The sequence below is a fragment of the Citrus clementina genome, unplaced genomic scaffold (genome assembly GCF_000493195.1).
Source record: "Citrus clementina cultivar Clemenules unplaced genomic scaffold, Citrus_clementina_v1.0 scaffold_7, whole genome shotgun sequence".
In the NCBI taxonomy this organism is placed as follows: domain Eukaryota; kingdom Viridiplantae; phylum Streptophyta; class Magnoliopsida; order Sapindales; family Rutaceae; genus Citrus; species Citrus x clementina.
This window is the reverse complement of record NW_006262075.1, coordinates 15,281,531-15,304,809: the sequence shown is the minus strand read 5'-3', so window position 1 is coordinate 15,304,809 and position 23,279 is coordinate 15,281,531. Positions and strand designations below refer to the sequence as shown.

The 23,279-nt window shown below is 32.1% G+C and overlaps 1 protein-coding gene across 2 annotated transcripts; it reads right to left on the bottom strand.

The window, feature by feature from the left end:
* Positions 1–8,818: 8,818 nt before the first annotated feature.
* Positions 8,819–20,729, bottom strand: LOC18037505 (serine/threonine-protein kinase BLUS1). Of its 2 annotated transcripts, none has more exons than XM_024180010.1 (22): positions 20,513–20,729; positions 20,192–20,410; positions 18,661–18,915; positions 17,561–17,685; positions 17,358–17,402; positions 17,182–17,263; positions 17,023–17,091; positions 16,761–16,931; positions 16,602–16,667; positions 15,086–15,154; positions 14,895–15,002; positions 14,709–14,779; positions 14,272–14,481; positions 12,786–12,898; positions 12,540–12,634; positions 12,404–12,457; positions 10,569–10,691; positions 10,431–10,479; positions 10,288–10,349; positions 9,349–9,410; positions 9,178–9,229; positions 8,819–9,105 (listed from the first exon to the last, which is right to left on the bottom strand). In XM_024180010.1, the coding sequence occupies exons 2-22, from the start codon at positions 20,348–20,350 to the stop codon at positions 9,100–9,102; spliced, it is 2,046 nt and encodes a 681-aa protein (XP_024035778.1). In that variant the 5' UTR covers positions 20,351–20,410; positions 20,513–20,729; the 3' UTR covers positions 8,819–9,099. The 2 variants fall into 2 exon arrangements, with proteins under 2 accessions (XP_024035778.1, XP_024035779.1); XM_024180011.1 differs by having other exon boundaries at positions 12,419–12,457.
* Between the last annotated feature and the right edge of the window lie 2,550 nt (positions 20,730–23,279).

Below are 23,279 nucleotides of genomic sequence, written 5' to 3'. Positions count from 1 at the left end.
GGATCCATCTCTAACTTGTTTTCTCTATTTTTGCAAGATAAAATAAGCTCTCAGCATTACTTTTCTCTAGATCATAGCTTGACCCAAACTTTATCATTTCCACTATTTCTCAAGCTCCAAGGAAAGTGCAAACAAACAATTCACCTTGGCTACTTTATGTATCACTACTCCTTTAATTTATAAATTTATTATGTTTAGCTACTCTTCGCCCAAAATCTAGTTAAAATAATTAGCGTCGTTTAGGTAGGAGCATATAAAAGCCTCCTCAGTGTTTGCCAAACTAGTCGTTGAGTATGTTTGCACAAAATTTGGCATACTCTCCAATGATATGATGCAAGATGCGAAAAAGATAGTGGAATGAAGCAGCAACTATCTCAAAGATTCAAAAATGAGAACAATTAGGCTTAACAAGGGCAAGTTAGTTAAACTATGTAATATTATCCACCAAGGTGAAGAGCCTATTTCTCAATGACATTTTAAAGATCTCGTCTATACGATCCTTCGAATTGTGGGTTCTTAGGTACTAGAACTAAAAGTCCTCCCAATATTTCAAGATACTTTAACAACGCGAGCTAAAAAAATAAATCATCCTACACTTAGAGATACTCGAAGGAAGCAAGCTAAGGAACAAATCATATATCCAATCCAAGTTTTAATCCGCGTAATAGCCAGGGTACCAATAAGTATACAAAACGAACTGGCAATGATCTCTGACACAAGCTTGATGCCAAAAGGTCTTTTCCAATGACTGCGACATCCTCAGGTGCACTTGGGACATATTACAAGTTCTTGCAAAAAAGGAATATTTGAAAATTCAAGTAAAGTTCCTCCCCGAAAAGAATAATGTTAGTGCTCCAACGCCAATAGTGTATAACTTGTTATTCACCTTGGATATTCAAACAACAGCTCTCTCAGAGACATTGAACATCCCTCAAATACCCTAGTATTTGGGTACCACTAATCTATTTGAGCACGTTGAGTTTATATTGAGATTAGATGCTTATTAAAGATATTGAGGAGAACGCTATGTGTAAAATGCTCTCACACACCCTCACATAACCTGGCAAGTCACGCTTTAGATCTTTGAAGCCAGGCAGCGTATTCTCGTTAAACCAGTTGTTAATGGAATTTGTTCATGAATTTTATTATGTTTCCTCTAAATATAAGGCATTTTCCAAACTTGTTTTTATCAAACAAGCAAAGTAAGAATCTCTAGCCGATTATGTAAGCTATTTCCAATAAGAATTGTTGCAGACCGACGCACATGGTCACTAGCAGACATTGCTTTTTATCATATAGAGAAGCTACTCTGGAGCTTTGTAACAAATTGACAGGACAAAAAATGCCACTTAAGAGGTTGGAAGACAAGGTGAAGGTCATGAAAAGTAAAGAGAAGCCTAGGGAAATGGAGGTCAACCAAAGGTACCCCGGGTAGGGATGGCAACCAAACCCGGACTAAACCCGAAAAATTCGGTCCGGGTTCAACCCGCACCAAAACAATTTTTATGCGGAATCCAGATCAGTTTTTCAAAACCCGCATATTTTCGGTCCGAATCCGGGTTCAGGTGAACTCGAACCCAGATCCTGATATTATTTATTTTAATATTAATTTTTTTAGAAATTATTAAATATAAATAGAAAAATTTTAAAAAAAACCTTAGCCCTCTCAATCTCTCATTCGTTCCTTTGTCAATCTCTCTCAAACTCTCACTCATTCTTCTCTCGATCTTTCACTCTCTTCAACTCTACTGCAATTTCTCTTCGCTCATTCTCTCATCCGTTCTTCTCTCAATCTCTCTCACTCTCTCTTCAACTCTCTTGTAATTTCTCTTCTTCATACCAGATCCTTTGTAGCGTGGCTGTTATCACCTTCACTGTGCAGTTGTGTTCGTTTCATCACTCATCAGCATCAGCATCACTCATCTCATCTCTCACTCTGTCGCGACCGGCAAAAGGGGGTGGATATCGCGGCTGTGTTCTGTGTTCATCAGCATATACTTAAGCTACCGCTGTGAATATTTGTGAGTCTCGTCTTTTCTCTTTACAATTGATGCTTTATTACGCTTTGATTATTCCCTCTTTGCAATTTAATTATCTTGTCTTTACAATTTACGTGCTGTTATGCTCTGATTATACTCTCTTTGGAATTTAATTATATTGTCTTTGTAATTTATGTGTTGTAATGCTCTGATTATACTGTCTTCACAATTTAATTAGACTGTGTTTGCAATTTATGTTATGTTTTGCTCTGTTTGCAGTTTTAATATCCATACTTTGTTACTTTAATAGCTAAACTCTATGATTTTTAATATCTATACTATGTTATGCTTCAATTTTATTATTTATAGTTTATTTATTTTTGAATTAATTTTTATTGTTGTTGTTAATAGAATAGAAATGGTATCTCTAAAATATTTATAGCTTTTACGGTTAAACATAGCATATAAATTGGAAGAAGTTGCTGGAATTAATTATGTCTTGACATAATTTTTGTAGAGTGAAAAATTGATATGGAAAATGAACAAATAATCGACTTGGATGCATGTGAAAAAAGTGATGAAAGTGTTTGTGTGAGAGTTAGGACAGAATCAGAAAATAATAATAATACAACTGTTGAATTAGAACCAAATTCAACAGCAGCAGTTCAAGGGAGTAGTCGTGGTCGTAGGGATGATACTAATCATGTCACTTCACAAAAATGAGGTGGTGGTGGTAGAGTAGTTTCTGATGCTTGGAATCATTTCAAAAAAGTTAAGTTGAGTGAGGAAGTTCAGGCGATTTGCAATTATTATGGGTTAGTTATGCAAGGACATTATTTGAGGGGTACTAATCACTTAATAAACCATGCTAAACGTTGTCCTAGAAGGTCATTCAAGAATGTACATCAAATGCACCTATCTTTTTCTTCTAAAGGTGATGAAACCATTTCACTTAGTAATTGTAGTTCTAAATCAAAATGAGATATAGTTACAGTAAAGCTTTTTGTGGCTAGAATGATTGTACTACATGAGCTCCCCTTGGCATTTGTTGAGTACGTTGGGTTTTATGACTTTTTGAAGCTACTCCAACCTTCTATTGAGACTATTAATAGAAACATCATCAAAGCTGAAATTTTAAAGCTTTATGATGTTGAAAAGAAAAAGACAATGGGTATTTTGGAAGCTTGTGAGAGTAGAATCGCAATTACTACAAATATGTAGACTACTAGTAACAAAAAAAGGATACATGGTTATTACGGCACATTACATTGATAGCTCATGGGTGTTGCGAAGTCGTATTATGAGGTAATATTCTTGAAAAAAAAATTTTGTTTAAACATAAATTAATGTCTTGTCTAATTATTTTAATTATTTTTTCACATTGTTAGGTTTATATATGTGCTAGCTCCACATAGTGCTGAGGTAATGTGTAATGAGTTATATGATTGTTTGATGGATTGGAATATAGATAGAAAGTTGTCCACTATAACTGCTGATAATTGTGCTACAAATGATTTTATGATTGCCTTGTTGTTGGGGAAATTTTCTACTAACTTAATGATTATGGGTGGCAAATTCTTTCATATGCGTTGTTGTGCTTATATATTGACATGACCTAGAGATGGTTTATCTGTGATACAAAAGGGAGTTGAGAAAATTAGAGATAATGTTCATTATTAGACAACAACACCAGCTAGTTGAAAATTTTGAGAATGCAAAAAAACAATTAGGTATTAAGGAAACCAAAAACTTGGTACTTGATTGTAAAATTAGATGGAACTCCACTTACTTGATGCTTAGTATTGCATTATTGTATAAATATGTATTTGATCATTTAAAGGAACGTGAGAGAAATTATACATCTTTACCTAGTGAGTCAGAGTGGAATTTGTCAAAGCTTATGTGTGAGTATCTAAAAAGCTTTTATAAGTTGATAGAACTTTTTTCGGGGACACGATATCCGACATCTAATTTATCTTTCGCCAAGATTTGTGAAATTAGATTGTCAATGAATGCATGGTTTCAATCACCAATTGAGGGGATAAAAAATATGGCCACTAGGATGATTGCGAAGTATGAAAAGTATTGGGATGTTATTCATAAAGTTCTTGCAGTGGGGACTATGTTAAATCTTAGGCGTAAAATGTTACTAATTAACTTTTTATTTCCTAAAATATATGGGAAAAAAGTTGAATCCAAATTTGAAAGAGTGCGTAAGTTATTTGTTGATTTAGTGCATGAGTATAAAGTAAAGTATCTATCAAATTCAAGTGGGGGGGGGGGGTTTAATGGTGCTAATTCTCAAGCTGCTACAGGAGGGGATTCTATTATGTTGGACTTAGATTTGGATGAAATGACTGATAAGTGGGCATTATTTAGAAATGAAAACACACAGAATACTCATTCCAAATCAGAATTAGAGATTTATCTTGAGGAGAGTACTTTGCCTTCAACTAGTCAATTTGACATTTTGTCATGGTGGAAAGATAATCAAGACAAATATCCTATACTTGCAAAGATCGCAAGGGACTTTTTGGCCATTCCTATATCAACAGTTGCTTCAGAGTCCGCTTTTAGCACTGGAGGTAAACATTTGAGCCCTCATCGCAGTAGACTTCACCCATCCACAGTGGAGGCATTGATGTGTACTCAAAATTGGTTTTGACTTGAACAAAACCTAAAAGTATGAAAAAATTATTTATTAGAATCAAATTATTTGTTGTATTGTTCGTATTATCAATTTATCACTAATTAGTTGTCTTGTTCATTATGTTTATGATTTACACATTTTTTGTAGATGGAATTCCAGAGGAAGCAATACTTTATGCTGAGCATTTGATTGATGAAAGTTGGATGAGTAAGCAACAGTCAAATGAAGTAGACGATTCAGAGTTTAGTCTTTAACACTAATGGTTTGAAATTTGAACTTTAAATTGTAGAATTATGTTATGGATTTGTATTTGTGGATGTTTATTACTTTAAAACTTTGAATTTTAGAATCTATATTGTGTTGTATTTGTTTTAGAACCTGGATAAGTTATATGTTTTGTATTTGAAATTTTGTTGAACTAAACTAAAGCAATCTGGTTATGATGTTTGTGTTCTTTTTGTTTTCCTTTTTCCAGCAAGTCAGCAACTTAAGTAAAGCAATCCGGGTTCAAAACCCGAAATCCTGAAACCCGAATTTTTCGGGTTGAATCCGAATCGGACCCAGATTGAAAAAAATCAGATTCGATGCGGGTCCGGTAATGAGAAATTTGTGTTCGGGTTCGGATCTGGAACGGCCAAACCCGGACCCGAAAATTGCCATCCCTAACCCCAGGTACGTAGCCTACCTTACCCTACCATATACAGTCGAGGCTATAACACCCCTAAGTTATCTCATGCACCATCATATGTCAAGTCACCCAGCCATAGTAAAAAGTTAGACCTTAAACCCTAATATATGCAGAAAGGCACATTACATATTACATATTATTTTCTGCTTTCTTTTTACTGCCCTAGACAACATGTTAGTAGTGGCGTCGTCTCTAAGCTAAGAATGTAGAAATATTATGGAAATGGGTGATCTCATGGGTTAGTTTTTCAGTGTCATATTACTATAATGACTATTTCAATTGTTTAGCTAAGGGTTATGATTTTACTTAAGTAGATGAGATTATGATTTCTTATCTATAGTCACTTCATTAGGTTTTGTAGCCTTTTATATGGTTACTGCTACTATGTTAAAGTGGGTTTTAAACTATGGAAGAAAAACATCTTAAGAAGGTAGAAATATTGACAATGAGGAGTGTTATTTATCTTTTTGGAGGCAAGGCACTACAAACTAGTTTGTTGGCACATACATGTAGCTTTATTTGTCTAATGAAGGATAGTATTAATATGAATAAGAGGGGTATGGACTTGGTTGAAATGGTCTCTTTGTAGTCCATTAGTTCAGCCATTTTAACGGGGTTTAGAGTTCTTGGTAAGATAGCTGCTAGTGAGGACAAGTTAGAATCAATTGTTTTATATATCTATATATAGAGAGAGAGAGAGAGAAAAAAAAATGTTCCAGTTCGGAATTTTAAAGTGCGGGAAACCTTTAAAACCGTATGGTTTTAAACGCTTAAAACTACAAGCCTTTAAAGTCGTGCAGTTTTAAAGTTTTTCCAGACTTTCCCGCATTTTAAAATCCCTAACAAAAAAACTACTATATATATATATATATATGTCTAGGAAAGTAGAAAAGAGAGAGAACACCCAAAACAACTTAGAGGAAAAATTTTAGAATAGATTAGATAAACCAATATCGAGAATGAGACATTGTGCTCTTTGTGTCCCACTGAAAGAAGTAAAAGAAACCTTAATTAATTTCGTGGAAGGTGAAGTTATTGTTTGCATGCAAGCTATATATGACTCAAAATATATAGCTTGCATGCAATTTGTGGTGAAGTATTGTAACCATCAAGTTTCTTCTTCATGCATTGAATCATTTACAGGTACTTCACATGCATGCTGCTAAATTTAATAGAGCTTCGTGCGAAGGATTTTGCAATCCATTGCAAAAAGGAAATGTGGATAAAAAAATTCTGAGAGATCTTTAGAATTGTCTTTATTCAAACCACTAATTTAAATCCTGGAATTTTGATAATATTATTAAGGAAACAAAATAAGTTGAGTATCTTTTTTTTTTTTTTATTCTTCCAATTATCTTAAAGCTCTATGTATATATATATATGACAGACAATTTCCAATTCATAATTCCTTTTCAAAATCATCCCTTCATCGGTGGCCCGAAGATCATGCCGGCCCACCAATCCCAGCAGTTCAAATATTCCAATTAATTATCAGATAATTATTCATTAATGCTAAAAAAAAAATAAAATCAACGTATGTGGTTAATTACAACAGGAAAATTTTGCAAATGCACAAGTTAGATTTACTGGCAAATAAAATCCATGTCTTTTTTATTTTTTTTTTATAATAGTATCTTAAGTAAGGACATAGTTTCTCCCTCTGAATTGAGTAGGTTCCAAATCCCTAGTGGTTTATATATATATACACACATATACATACATACATACATGTATATATACATATATATACACACACACTCTGAAAATCTAATATCCAATGGTGGAGTTACATGCTTATCCATTGTGACGGTGAACTCAAAACTAAATATTATAAGGATAATTTGGTCATTTTCATAGGGTTATCAATTACTAGACCTACTTGATATAAATGGACAAAATATGTCCTTATTTCGAAATATATATTTTTAGAGGTCTAAACGCTACAATTATCTCACGCACACATGCATATACACTAGAAATGTTCCAATTCAAGATTTTGAATTTTGTTATAATCCGAAAAGGTTATTAAGACATATAATTCAATAGTATAATGGCATAAAATTCGCATATTTCTTAACTATTCTTGATGGATCTTTAGACGGTGATATAAATAAATGAATTTCAACTCTTAATAGACCACAAATTTTATTATATATGTGGATTGTAACAACTTCAGAGAAAAAATAATAATAATAATAGATACATACATTGTATTAAGAATGGTATATCTCAAGCAATTTATAGCCATGTGTACGGCTGCGGTGGAGCCTATCGTGGGAAATTTCAAGCAAGTGAATGAGTATCAGTTGCTCTTGTATTTGCACCCTTTTGGCGTTATCGGTAATAACTATTTGTTATTAATAATGCAGTTTATAAATATTCTACTTGTCTATCACGAAAAAAACGTTACATATAATGCTGATGTAGTGACTGCAAAATTAAAATTGTTACCAACAAACAACGAAAAATTTATTACAGTTAATCGGTGCAACTGATAGCACCGTAATAAACTATAGCCAGGATGATCCCTCTTTTTATGAGCCTTTGCTATTGCGTAGTATGAAATCATCCAAAAAGCCGCCTCAAACTGATAGAAAAGGAGCTCAACATGATGTATGTATAAACGTGTGAATTGATTATGCATAAAGAGGAGTTGTAAAAATATGAACCACATATGAGACGATACTCTTTTTGAACTATTCTTTCCATGGAATCACATTCACATCAAAATTGACTAAGATCAAAATCCAAAGACCGTAAAACTAATCACATTTAAAGTAAATAAAAAAAGCAATATAATAATTATTCTGTGCGATGCATTCAAATTATATATTTAAACAGGTTTAAATTATATAAATAAAAAATAAAAAAGGATATTATCATTTTCCCACCAAAGTTATTCTTACACATCATGTCAGTACTACAGTTTAGTAAAAACATCATTTTACCACTAAATGTTTAAACTGTTAGTATTTTCCCACCATTTCGTTAACTAAATAAAAATTATGTTGACATCATAAGGGCATTTTGAACATCTCATGCTAAGTCAAAACGTTGTGTTTTGCAATTGTAAAAAAACAAGCAATTTGGACATGAAAGCCCTAGAAATCGAAATCAACCCCCTCTCTCGTTTCTTATTCCATCTCCGCCCTCTCTCGCTCACTGTCATTGACCCATATCTCTCTCACTCTCGCAGCAATGTCCTCTTTTGGGAGTAATTTTGTAATTAAATCGTCTTTTATTGTTCTTTCTTTTTAAAGGATAAAATCATCTTTTACGCTCTAGGGGTAAAATTGATTTTTTATGCATTTTCCGTTAAATATTAACTAAGTTTTAATGAAATGGTGGAAAAATACTAACAATTTAAACATTTAGTAGTAAAATGATGTCTTTACCAAACCGTAGTACTGACATAATGTGTCGAATAATTTTGGTGGGAAAATGATAATATCCCAAAATAAAAATTATATTGCATCACAGGCAAGCAAAAAATATGCCTTCTTTAAGTTATAAGTACATTTACAAATTCCTGAGCTAGACAATACAATATAAAATTCATGTACAGTAATAGTATCGTGAAAGAATATGCGCGCACCTCGCGGGGATCACTAATCATTAATTTCCTTACTCCTACTACAAATTGATACAAACCTATTATACAAATAACAATCCGCTACTGATGTCTCTTGAACCCTTTTTTTTTTTTTTTACTTTACTTCCGTCATTATCATAAAACTTAATAATTTGATCTACGATGATTGAGGTAGCGGTTTGAAACAGTATCATACCTGAAAATGATATGTTAGAATCTACATTTAGAAGCCAGAATGAGTAAAAGGGCAAGTGTGTCAAAAAGTAACCTGAGGATTTTCTGTTTTATACTTTTGGAGCTCGTCTTGGGCACACATGAGCCTAAATATGGCAAGCCAATATTCTGCAGGTTAGCACTTTGAAAGTACCCTTTGTGTCTGTGCTTGTCTGTGCTTGATAAAGCATATATGTTTGTGCATGTACATTACATCAAATTTTACCTCCATTGCAAATCAGTTATTTCGTGAAGCAAATCCTTCTCCCTGTCATGAGCTGCTTCTAGCTGCAATAATATGAAATAAATTGTTTACTAACTTCAAATTACATACCAATAAAAAGTAACTGAGTTTATTCATGTAAGTTCTACGTTTACAAGATCTCAGTAGAGAATTAGAAAGGGGGAACTGAATCTAATGCGGTTTGAATTATTGCATATCCATAATCGATATAAATTAGAAGCAAAAGGGCACTATCATCAGTGAGTGTAACCTTCTATAATGAGCTTTCTGAACAAAAACTTTGTTTATGTCCCAAAAGTATCCTAACCGCCCAGTCTTTCAGGCACAAAGATGCTCTATTCCATGTGCCAAACAAACCCAGATGATATTACACAGGTCTGAACTTTGGGGCAGTGTCCAAGTATGACTAAACAACATCATTGCCCTAAATTCGAGTACATAACACTCATTCCTATCTGCTGACTTTGATAATTACATTGCATTGTTATTTTTGCCCGCAATTTTAAGAACAATTGAGAATATCCCTTTATTAAGTTCCATAATATCCGTATGTTTTAGCCAGAAGAACCACAGACATTCATTGGTTCAGTATTTACCTTGGCATAAACCTGAAACTCTTGACTTTTCCAATAAGCTACAGATTCTTCCTATTTTAATTTTATAGCTGATAGCAGCACATGTACCCCAAATCAATTTAGCTAAATATTTACCCAACTAAGAATTTGAATACGTGCATACTTGAAGCCCAAGCTTCCAATTAAAATACATATTGGTTTTCAAATTATTCCATTATTTGATGACATATTCAGGGACTTCTTATGTTAGAAGGGTTTAAACGCAAGGAAGAATATTGAAGTCACATGAAGATGGGTTAGGAGAAAAGCTAAATCAACAAAACCAGAAAGTCGAGCAGTTACATACCAAAGATTTCTCTGTGGTAACCGTATTTGCTGGTGTGCCACCTCCATCAACCAAACGGTTAGCTGAGTGACAAGAAAAACAAGGTAAGATCATCTCATTTGAACAAAAAGGAGAAAAATCTGAGGAGCATTTATGGCTTGCACCTGTACAGTCTCCAACAGAGACTTGCTTCATCAGATTCAGAATACTCTCCTGTTGAGAACAACATGGCAAAAAAGAAAAATGAAACTTCAGAAGCCATAAATATGCATAAAGTTTAAAGCTACATGGCTAAATCATACCCTTTGAAGAATATTTGTCTGTAAAACATTACACAACATTGGGAAGAGAGAATTGCCAGAAAGATTTGATAGCACAGTATCAGATGGTACTGGTGAAGATATTGCAGGAGATTGGGAAAGGACCTACACAACCCATAACTTGCTATAAGACAATCAGTAAATAGATAAATTATATAGATCATCTATTAACAATCATAGATGGATAGAGACTTCGTTTTCCTAGAACATGCTTAAAGCATTTCTCCTAGACACGCTTGACATGGTTGAATGTATTCACTTTTTGTACTGATTGGATAGAAAACTTAGTTCTCCCAATATTTAAAAGGAAAGAACTAGAAGGTGATGCAACTGACTGGAATCAAACCTGCAGGTGCATTAGAAGCCTTTCCATGAAAGGAAAGTTTTGTGAGAAACCTCACCTAGAAAAGAAAATGTGGGACAAAATCCTAATGCACTGAAGCAGACAATGCCAACAAGATGCTTACACCCACTTGTATATTCATTTGTAAAAGAACAAGGACACAGTGAACATAATGGTGGAGGAAGCAAGAAAAGAGAGAATTCCCCCTGTTAAAATGTTTTCAGGGAAACCTTCTTAAGGATTTTCTAGCAATGTTGCATATAAACCTAAATCTGTGTTTATGCATTCCTTTCTCTAAATCTGTGTTTATGCATTCCTTTCTCTAAATCTGTGTTTATGCATTCCTTTCTCTAGGTAAGGCAGTTTGAAAATTTAAAAAAAAATATATAAGTTTTCGTAGTCCGAATTGTCGACATTTAGACATGGAAATACAGCATAAGTTGAAGCAACTTCAAAAATAAGAGAGATCCCGTTATTTAGGTGGCATTTACTTTTTGTCTGAAATCTCAATAGACCTAAATTAGTGTGAATTCTAAATTGAACTAAATGTCTGAATCTGAATGATATTTTTTTTTTGAATTGCTGAAAATAAATATTAAGTTGTTTTTTTTTTAACTTAAAAAAATCTAAAAACTAGTATTTGTACATTTGTGCCCTTTTAGATTATAAATGACAAATAAATAATAATCTCAAAGAACTTAAATACGATAATATATTATTATATCATAAATCATGTTCAATTGAATACAACACTTTGTATCCTAAATTGATGTCTGTTAATCAATATTATTGTAATTCATGATGTTTTTATATGAAAAATATTCACAAAAGATTATGAAGATAAATAATGCTAATTTGAAGAAAATAAAAAGATAAAAACAATAGCAGTCTACCACTCTATTATATCACAAGTTATAGAGATAGGTAATAATGTTAATTATTAAATTTTATTTGGGTAAGGATGAAAATTAATTAATTAGATAAGGATATTTCGAAGAATATCTTTTAATGATATTTCAGACTTTTTAAATTAAGTAAAAAGCTAAAAAAAATTGGCCCAATGACTTAATGATTGAAAATTTTCATTAAGTTAAAAAAACAAACGGACTTAATGACTTAACTGATTGTAACTAAGCCAATTAAGTCATTAAGTCATCAAGTCAAAAAAACAAACAACCCTTAATGTTCAAGGTAAAGAGAAATAACCACACAGTTATTCAGTATATCTTGTTTGATGTACGCAATTAACTAGCATGTCATCCATAAACAAATGACCACGACTAACCACTCTTTTAGTCCTGGTATATATTCCATTCCAAGGAGAGAAGGGAGGAAAAGAAAATGTTGATGCAAAATGTATGTTTATCTCACAAATTTACTAAAAGAGAATTGACTATCTATGATCAAGCTCTCAAGAAATTTCAAAAAAAAAAAAAAAAAGAGTTAATAAATATTTTGGCACATACGTGCTGACCTCAGAACTACGAACCTGCATGCTGTGGCTCTTTTGTAGTGTAGGAGGAACCACCTGGGGGAAAAAAAAAAAAAAAGATCAATTGATGTCCAGTCCGAATAAGAGAAGAAGGCATCAGGATCAGAATCTAAGTCACCTTTTCCAAGCATACATTCTCAGATGTAACCTTAAAACGTCCCTTTTGCTGAATAACTGGTGGCTTTGCTTTCTCATCAAGTTCATCACTGTTTGCTGCCACAGTGACACTTAAATTAGATAGAAAAGCAGAGATTTCCTTGAAATATCAAGAGCAAAGTGATCAATGGCAATCAACTTAGAAATCAACGAATCTACATGCCTTAAAAAGAAGAAGCTTGAATAGAATAAAGATACGAGGACTTGCCTGATGATTTAGACACTTTTGAAGGAATTTCACTAGCTGCATCATCCCCTGCTGAAGCAGTTGTTGCTCCATCACAACATGAATTATTTTGAAGCTGATTTTGCAACTTATCACTATAAATTCCACAAACATAACAAAACACTTCTATCAGCATACATTCTATCAAGTAGGGGTGGGCACTATTCAGTTTGGTTCGGTTCAGCCCCTGAACCGAACCAAACTGAAACCAAATGGTTCTTGAATTTATGAACCAAATGCGAACCAAATTATAGAACCGAACCGAACCAAACCAAATTAATTTGGTTCGGTTTGGTTCTATAATTTGGTTCGGTTCGGTTCGGTTTGATTTTATCCTATATATTCATTATTCAATAAAAAAATATAATATAATAATACACTATTAATACAACAATAATCTTGAGTCTATAAATTAGCAAACAATAAACAACATAATAAAATTTAACAATAGTAAATTAACATAATAAATTCCAAAAACAATCTAGAAATCCATAAATAATAACCAATATAATTAAATCTAACAATAATAAATTAAAATAACAAAGTTCAATAATAAAATAAAGTGTATGCTATGATATATATAATATCATGTATTAATTAACAAACAAAAATAAAAAAGATAAATTATGAACTATTTTTTAATTTTAATTTTAATTTTAATTTTTTCTTGAACCATTTGATTCGGTAATTTAGTTCGGTTTTGAACCGAACCAAATAAAAAACCAAATGGTTCAGAATTTCTGAACCATTTAGTTTTTTACTACGAACCAAACCGAACCAAATTGTCATAATATGGTTTGGTTTGGTTCGGTTCGGACTGAACCGAACCAAATGCCTACCCCTACTATCAAGTATCTATTTGATAGGAAACAGACTAATTTGTTAATCCAGAAAAAGAAGATATAAAGAGAGGTGCAGGCTACCTCTGACCAGAGGAAAAATACTAGATTAAACGCATTAAAAATAATCAAAGCAATAATAAAGAACATACATGAAACAGCCACAAAATCCTCATAAGAACTATGAAATTTACTAGAAGGTGAAGCCCCAACAGACAACAGAAATAGCTTTGTAACATATACAACAAAACTAGAGTAAAGGCAAGTGTACTTGCCATAGTTTCCTTTTAGATATTAGATAGGTGAGGCTTTTTTTTCACCCCACTTTTTCTAAATTTTCATGAGATGAATGCATGTTACACTATTTCTAAATAAATATGAATGTCGCTTAGTCAATTTTTTAGATCTCTTATTGATGATAAAGATAAAAATGAAAAATAGCATAGGAAATTGGCACTTATAATTATGTTTATACAAGACCAAATACTTTGTCAAGTAGTGCTATGGCAAGTAGCTTCTTGCCTTCCCCAAGCAATATAATGTGACATGAAAACCTCCAGGCAGTCTAAGAAAACCATTTTAACTAACAAAATGTTTGAAATAAATACATAGATCATCAAGTGGCAAACCTCTCTTTGTTAACAGGAGCAATAATACTTTCCGATAATGCGGTGCTTCCTGCTCTTTGATGAGAAGGAATAGCAGTACCTTCTAAAGAAGGTTTTTCACTTGGATTATTCTGATTGCGATCATCATGACAGGGAGAACTCAGTTGAGTGTATTGCTCAAAACATGGACTAGCAACACTTGAATCATCATCAGATTTATCACACCTAAGTCTGCAAAATAAAACATTACTTTAACTACATTCAATTAGATTAGGTCAACTAGACGAAGCCTTAGCTCCGGCAAGGACCTAACATACTCAGATGTAAAATATAATCATTCAACTTTCTCCTAGCACAAGCACTGCTCTTCTTTATTATGCTGACTTTCTGTAAATAAATCAACAATGAAAAATATATGTAACTGTCAAATGTAAGAAAGTTATGTCAAAAGTATATACTTTGTAATATTCATTGTAGACTCAACGAGTATATGAGGAGGCAACTGATTCTGCATCAGATCATTATCATCCTGTGAAATTCCAAATCGTTACTAAACATAAAGAAACTGAAGAAAATTCAGAAATAAATAAAATAATAATAAAAGGCCTATCACCCACTACAAAGCACCAAATCCAATGATATACCAGAACTGTGACTTGGCATTCTGATTGCTTTCCTTGCATTTCAAGGGAAGACAAAGTACTCGAGCTCCCTCCATGATTGCTCTCAGATATCATGTCCTCATCTTGGATCTGATAGAGAATGGTGATATCAATTTCTAAAAACACATCACTGCCAAAATTATTCACAAAGAAAATGGACCTTTGTCATATACCAGGGAAGCCTGAGCCTTCACATCTTCAAGATTGAAATTCCAGCCACTAATCCCTCGCTTATATTCATTCTAGATATAACCATAAGAACATGTTAATTGTAGCTACTAGGTATTGCTAAGCATGATACTTTAGGAAGAAATACGAAATTGCAGCCAAACCCAAGGTGCATTAGGAATTGCTGTTAGGCAGCTATACCTTTACACCTCTAAAGTGTTTGGTAAACACTTACAGCTATAGATTGGAAGCTAAGATAATTTAATTTTAATTGTATGATGAAAACTTTATAATATCTTTACTATTTTTTTCGAAATCACTATCTAAAAGTAATATTTAGTAAGCACTTTCAATTATTGTTTCACAGTTAAAGCTTTTTTTCTACAACACCACAGTACTAAACCAACCGCCAAAATCACTCTATCAAGACAAATTTATCAATTCAAGCCCATAGTTACAGCAAACACCAGGAACCATGTTGTTTCTTCCTTGATCAAAGAAAATTTTCAAACAATACGTAATTGCTGAAGAATAGGGAAATACAAAAGGTTAACAGCTTATCTGCTCAATAATTACTTGCACAACCCTTTGTAAAAGCCTGACACATAAACTGCTGTCGCTTTCATTAAATTTCTATACACCTCTTCAACCGTCCTAATGTTTTTACTGGGGACTTTCACACTTAGAGTTGATGCGCTTTCATGGATCAAGCAACCAAAGTACCATATCCTCAGCCATTATCTTGTAATGAGGGATACAACATTTTCATATGTTCAAAAACACTCTAGTTACCCAAAATGACCATGACTTCAAACTTTAGATATGCATGGATCAACTCATTCGAACTAATTTTAGTATAGACTATTCAGACTTCTTGTTTCATATAAAAATGTCCCCCAAAAAAAGGTCATTTCCTTAAATACAAACAGTCCAGATACAACCTAAATGTTTTAGTTATATATAAGAAAGATGTCATCAAACTAAGGCAAGAATAATTCTCTAGGAAAGCTGTCTTTTGCCATAATTCAGGATAGCACTCGGCTCTAGACTCATAAAGCTAAGTTGGATGCAATCAATTTCTGCAGTCATATAACAGAGGCAAGTGCCAGAATCAGGCAAGATCAAAGGATTGCCTGATGACATTCCTCTGTTGCAATTTAGAACAAGGTGTAGCCTCAATTAGAATCCCCAGTCCAAAATGTTATAGCTAAAAACAACAATTTGTCAAATTCGTTATTGAATAAATAAAAGTTATAACATCGAAAGTCATTCAAAGCAACTCAAATTATTTTGTTTAAGATTTGATTCAAATTCATCATAGATGCAGAACTGATTCGAATTAATCATAGATGCTGAAAGGGCAATTAGATGTTTGGAAGACTGGCAAACAAAATCCAATATTGACCAAAGGAAATTGCGGCAGTAAAGTGAATGAAAGGGTAGAAACAATATAGAACTGGAGCATATTTTTTTAAAAAAATCAAAATATTTTAGATTTTCCACTGAAAGAAATGGTCCAACCTGTGATATTTCCTCTTTCTGCCCATCTGGCATTTTCTTCTGTGCAAGCATATCTTCTTCCTTTTTCTGTGATTCAAAATCTCAATACTTATAAGAATATAGTGCAGACATAACTACAGCATACAAATTAAACTACACTAGAGGGAGTAACGTGCTAACCTTCAATGCTTTAATACGATCACCAAGAGCAGGCAACCCCTCCAAAAGTGTCCGTGCTATATACTCATTTGACCTAGCTTGCTTGAAAAATGAATGTTTTAACAACTTTTTTGCTGAAGGCCTTTTTGAAGGATCTTTCACCAAGCAACTGGCAATCATCTGCTTAAAAGACTTGAAAGAGACAAAGGAAAGGTATAAAGAACGCATTTTGCAATATAACTAAAAATGAAGTGTCAATGATGCTTGATTTCTCAGAGCATACCTTAGAAAATTTCCTATCTCTTTCATAATCAAGGCCAGGGGGCGCATTTTGCAATGTCATAAGCAGTACCTAGCATTATTAGATGTGTTTGAGGTTATTATAAGCTGGGTTCTCATTAAAAATGTTAAGAATAGCATTTACGTTATATAAAATATGCACCTTCATAGGAGGATATTTTGAGAAAGGAGCATGGCCATGGGCGAGCTCTAATGCGGTTATACCAAAAGACCAGATATCAGCCCTGCAGGGAAGTGTCAAACATACATCAACATCAAGCCATCTACTGAGTATGAAGTGAATTCAATTCTTTTGGGAAAAAAAAAAAAAAGACTGACTTGAAGTCATAACCATGCAACTGCTCCATAACCTCAGGTGCCATCCTGTGAAATAGAGAGAACAAATTTTTATTTATCGAAAACACAATAAAATTGGCTAACATCTAAGTGTTTGACAAAAATGTTTCTGACTTTGAAAATACAGTCTCTGCCACTGTTAGTATCTGATAAATCTGTTTGAGCACTTGATAGTAAAAGCTCACCAACAAGGTGTTCCCACAAATGTATTCCTCATCCGTTGTCTATCACCAGAATCAAAAAGGCAAGCAGAAACACCAAAATCTCCTAGCTTGATTGCACCACGCACATCGATGAGGATATTCCCAGACTATTAGAAACAGAGAATAGGAAATCATTGCCAATAACTAAACAGAAACTAACAAATGTATAAAGAATGCAAAATCAATTATATCCAATAAAAGCTAAGAGAGTTTACAACATGATAAATTAATCAAGCTTTTGTGCAAGCAAGTCGTGTTAGCATGCTGCAATAGATCAGAAATTGTATCCATATTGACTATGTATATGGATGATTTATGATTTTCTCCTCCTCTCCACTCAGTCCGACTGTTGACTTATAGCCTAGCCGAGGTAAAGACTTCTTGTTCTTTTATAGATTCTTTTGCTCTGTGTCCTATGATTACCAAGGTTTTTCCCTTTATTATGACATATGCAGTTAGCCAATATTTATGCTGGCAGACAAACGAACTTTTCAAATTCTTGATTTGAACATTTTTATTTTTGGTTGATTTTTAGGTTGGTAGACAGGGTAGTTCAGATAATAATGCAAATGATGGGCAGTATGGATAATAATACACATTGGATGCAAGAAATAGCTGCAGTGATCTTTTCCCGAAGTTTGACCCTAGAGATTTAGTGACCTCATAAATCACAGATCCCACAACACATTACTCGCCATCCTTAGAAAAGAAACAGTCATTCCTTTCTCTTCCCTAAAAGTATGACTCCTATCTTTCAGGTTCACCAAGCCTCTCCAATGTCATATCTCCATATTCATCTTTGAAGTTTACTTCTTATCTTCTGATAAAATTTCATCTCCGGTGGGGTGTGAATGCAGACACACATATATAAATATATGTATACGTAAGAAGCAACGAATAACACAAAGTCTCGCAATTAAAGAGAACTCATATCAGCAAAGAAAATTAACACAAAAGTTTCAAATTATGCCTCATAATGCAACTAAGGGTAAATGTAAACATTATAGCCTGCATGCTACAGAGGCACATGCAAATCTTCACTTGGATAACCTTCAAGATATAATGAGAAAACATATGCTCACTTTGACATCTCGGTGTATGTGGCCATGATGATGAAGATAGTCTAAACCCTTCAAAACCTCACGTAGAATTGTTGCGATAACCACCTCCTCAAAACCATCTGGATATGCAGCCTTCAGTATGTGAAGACAGGAACCACCAGACATAAACGGCATAACCACCCACAGATTGTGGTCACTAACAAACGAGCAATGTGATTTAAGCACATTAGGATGGTCAACCAAGATCATTGTCTGAGCTTCACGAGATATGTTACTCTGAGGAGATAAAATAAAAAAAATGTCTTCAACAAAACCTTCAAGATAATGAACTAATCATGCATTAAAAAAGCCAGAACCCATTTTAAAACTTTTGATGGTAATTCCAAACATTAAGATTTACAGAAAGGCTTCTGCTATACAATTTCCAATATCTGATGAAAATGGAAACACTTATATATTTCTTCAAATAGCAGTTTACATAAAAATTCATTTTCTTGGACAGGGAAATCAGTTAAACATGGGCAATGAAACACCTGCCAGTTGAAACTTAAAATCATAGAATTCAAAAAGTTTATAAAAAAGTTAACATAGCATTAATTTTCATCTCCAAACTCAATTTTCCTCATTGAACTCATTCAAAATAATAGATACGAACTCTACTGACCAATAAAAATTTAAACAAATCCAATCCATATCAATATAACAAAGCCAAACAAGAACACCACCCAAGGCAATAGTTTCACTCTTTCAAAAACCAGAGCTACCATAATAGCTAATTAGACTGGTGTCAAACAGAATGGTCTGGTAAACTAATTAAACAGCCACTTCACTTTTTAACAGCAAATGTCCTTTAAAAAGATGTCCATTAAACATAAATAAATCCTTCTACAAATCTTTGTATACTTAACAAAGCAATCAAAGAAATTAGAAATATCACAATTTGTTGTATATCATTTCAAAAAATTTTAAGTCTTCTGAAAAATTTTCAAATTAATCCCGTCTTACCTTCAATTGCTTATAACCAATTTTCGAAAATTAATATTCATGCTATAACTTTTCACCTTCAGCTATAAATTCTGCTTCCATCACATTAATCTCAAGCAGCAAGCTGAAATAAATTAAATGAAAATAGTGATTTCCTATATTCTACGCTCTCAGAGTATCAGACGCTACATACTTTCCAAAAAATAAATTAGAAAAAAGAAAAAAAAAAAGGTCTGATATGACTTTTTAATTTTTAAATTAACTTTTATCGTTATTTTCAAACAAAATTTTATGCTACTATGTCAATTTCCATTACTTTTACGTACAATAAAAAAAAAGGGACAATTCATTCTCTTTATTCCACAAACCACAGAATCTCTCTAAAACGACACCGTACAAACTGTCAGCTACAGCTATATAATTTTCGAAAAAAAAATGTATCAGTCGTCGCCAGTCACCATAACACCAAAAAAATAATAATAATAAATAAATAACAATTAAATTGCATTAAAGTAAAGCTGATTCGAAAACATTTATTTATCAAAAACAAAATTCATCGTAAATTTACCAGATCGCTATTGTCACGTTCGAAATCAAGAATCTTGACGGCGACAATCTCGTTGAAAGGAATACAAAGAGCTCGATGAACAGAGGCGCTCACGCCTTGCCCTACCTCCTCGTACAGCGTGTAATGCTCCGCTCCAATCGGATACTTCTTCTTGTCCATTTTCCTTTATTTTTTTCTTTTATAAAAAAAAAATCTTCGACGAATTTTAACTCAAATATCCTTAATTCAACCAAACAAATAATAATAATAATAATAAATTAAATGAACTTTAAAAATTAAATAAATTATTGAAAAAACAGGAAATAAGAGAGAGAGTCTTACAATGAATGTTGAGGACATAATGCGGAGAGAGAGACAGAGAGAGGAAAAGAAAAAAAGAAAAATGAAAATGTGAAGAAAGCGAGGCAAATGAATGAATGAATGAAGGAGAGTGAGAAGGTTTGCGTTGTCTCTCCGATATCTCGTGAGAGAGAGAGAGAGAAAAGAGAGGCTAGAGGATCGCCGCTCGGCAAGCAGAGACGTTTGCATGCAGGAATCCCGCCACTCGTGTTTTTTTTTTCTTTCTCTCCCTTCATCATCGTCTGTGCTGTATATACTGCTTGCTCTTGTACTATAGGGTTATTTTTAGAGATCTCCCCTAAACTTTTACTTATTAACACTTTGGGTAAAATTTCTGACCAGAATTACACTACCTCCCCTGACGTTACTTCAAAGTTTCGTTTTCTTTTCTTTTCTTTTTAGGGTTATTATTATTTGATTATTTAATAAATCTTTACAAAAAGTATTGTTTTAATATATTTCCATTAGTAATTAGTTAATTAATAAAATATTAATCCTACCTTTGAAAAAAAGAAAAACTACACAAGTAGAGGTATTAACTATTACATTTATAAGCTTATAGGGATTGTTTTTAGCCACTTTATATTTTGAATTTATAATATTTTAATATTTTGTGTGCTATTTTTTGACCAAAAAAAAAGCATATAAAGAGCAAAATTCATATTTTATTAGTCAATTAATTGGTCAACAAATTATACTAACGAACATGTAATAAATTGATAGGTTTTATAAAGAGATAGTAATAAAATAATAGACTATCATATTTCTTACAGTCATTTGACATATTATAATTGTTAAGATAGTCAAAAAATAATAAGTTTTTTTATCATTATTTAGACCAATAATCTCTCTTCCAACAGCAGAAGGCTAGACCTCTTATTTTTAACATAAGAGATTTTATCATTTCAATTAAATGATACTCACAAAATTGAGAAAAACAAAAAGTGTTATCATACTTTTATGTATGCAACAATGCTTTTCAAAAAAAAAAAATGTATGCAACAATAACATATTAACATATATAACAGGCTTGTTAGTTATGTTTTTTTTTAATTTTTTATTATCTAAATTTTGTTATAAGTTAAATAATAAAATTATTCCAAAAATTGACAAAAAAACGTGTCATCATACTTCATATAAATTTAATCATTAGTGAGGCTCGTTCAAAATAAATCGAAATTTAAATGATAGGTAAATTGAAAAAATATATAAATGGATAGGTTATTTTGTCGATTTTTTTTTCTAATTATGGATAGGTTATTTTGTCGAATTTTTTTTCTAATTATGGCTCTCTTCTTTCTCTTTTTTTTACTAAATTAAACAAATTATTTCTTTGTTGGTATCAAATTTATGATATTATTTACTTTTACTCGTTTTAGGAAATGCCACGAAGGCACGAACCACCTGAAACTAACGAATTAATGTTTTCCGCCCGTGACCTGATTGAGACGAATTAATAAGTCGATGAAAATTATTACGTAATCAATTCATTCGTTATAAGTACTGCTTTTATTAAGACATTTATTATTTGTCAAAGAAAGAGATTTCCTAAATTATGTTTATCGTAACTTATAATCAGATTTTTCAATATAAAAATGAATAACAAATAAATAAAACTAGGTGGATCGGTGGCGGGTGAACCTTACTTAGGATCGCATAATTTATTTTTTCTAATATTTAATATGAATTAAATTTAGAATGACTTATTACGAAATATTTAGCCATCAAAAACTAAAATTGGTATCACTGTGACAATTTTTTTTAAGTTTTATCACAATTTCAACATTTATGAGTTCACTTATCTATCATCACCTTAGTTTTAGTTAATAAATTCCACTTGTGCACAGAGTGATTTTGTAAAACAAACTTTTTTTTTTGTAAGAAAGAAATACTTTTATAAGCATTCCTTTTCCCGCATAGATGTCCATATTTTTTAAAAGAAATTATATTTCAACTATTACCAATAATGAGTTATAAGAAAAGAAAACCAAAAAAAAAAAAAAAAATTGGGTTGGCATTTTTTTGGGACAAAATTTTGTCTTAATATATCCCCATTAAATATCCCGTCTCATCCCATTATCATGAATGGTCCTAAATGTAAATAAATAAATTTTGATATTTTTTCTTTTAAGGATTATCATAATTTAATATAGCAAAAATCTTAAATAAATACAAAGTAGAATAATTAAATAATAGTTTTATTTTGATTACATGCATGTTTGAATACAATTTTGTGATAATATTTTTTAATTACTTGTTTGCTTTCATTGCACATTAAAATTAATACTTACATTTCAAAAGTTATAGATTTGGACAATAACTAGCTTATATAAAAAATATAAAAAACTTAATTTCAATTATGACTTTTAGATGACTCTTCACTTTCTAATTATATTACTTTTATTATTTAATTTTAGCCTTTAGGTTTCAACATTGAACGTTACTTAAGTTAAAATTATAGAATAATTAATAATTTAGTTTTAAAATTATATTATTAATAGGATATACAAGATGAGATGAGATTTTATAATTAATCCCCCTCTCATCCTACAAATAAAGGTAGAAGTTATTTTTTATCTTTATCACATCCCACTTTAATTTGAAATGTAAAACTATATTTTAATCACATATCAAACGAGAAGATATTCTGCGAGATTCTATCCCAACAAAAAAAATTACCATCTCTAGACACCATGACCCACATTTTGTCATTTTCTTAATAACTATTATTAACCATTTCATATGGTAT

Coding starts and splice junctions, on each gene's coding strand:
- LOC18037505 (XM_024180010.1), bottom strand. CDS start 20,350: ATGGACAAGAAGAAGTATCCGATTGGAGCGGAGCATTACACGCTGTAC. Junction 10,692..12,403: donor TGCAGGTTCGTAGTTCTGAG/GTCAGCACGTAT, acceptor TGGGTTGTGTAG/GTCCTTTCCCAATCTCCTGC. Junction 10,480..10,568: donor AGACAAATATTCTTCAAAGG/GTATGATTTAGC, acceptor TGTTCTCAACAG/GAGAGTATTCTGAATCTGAT.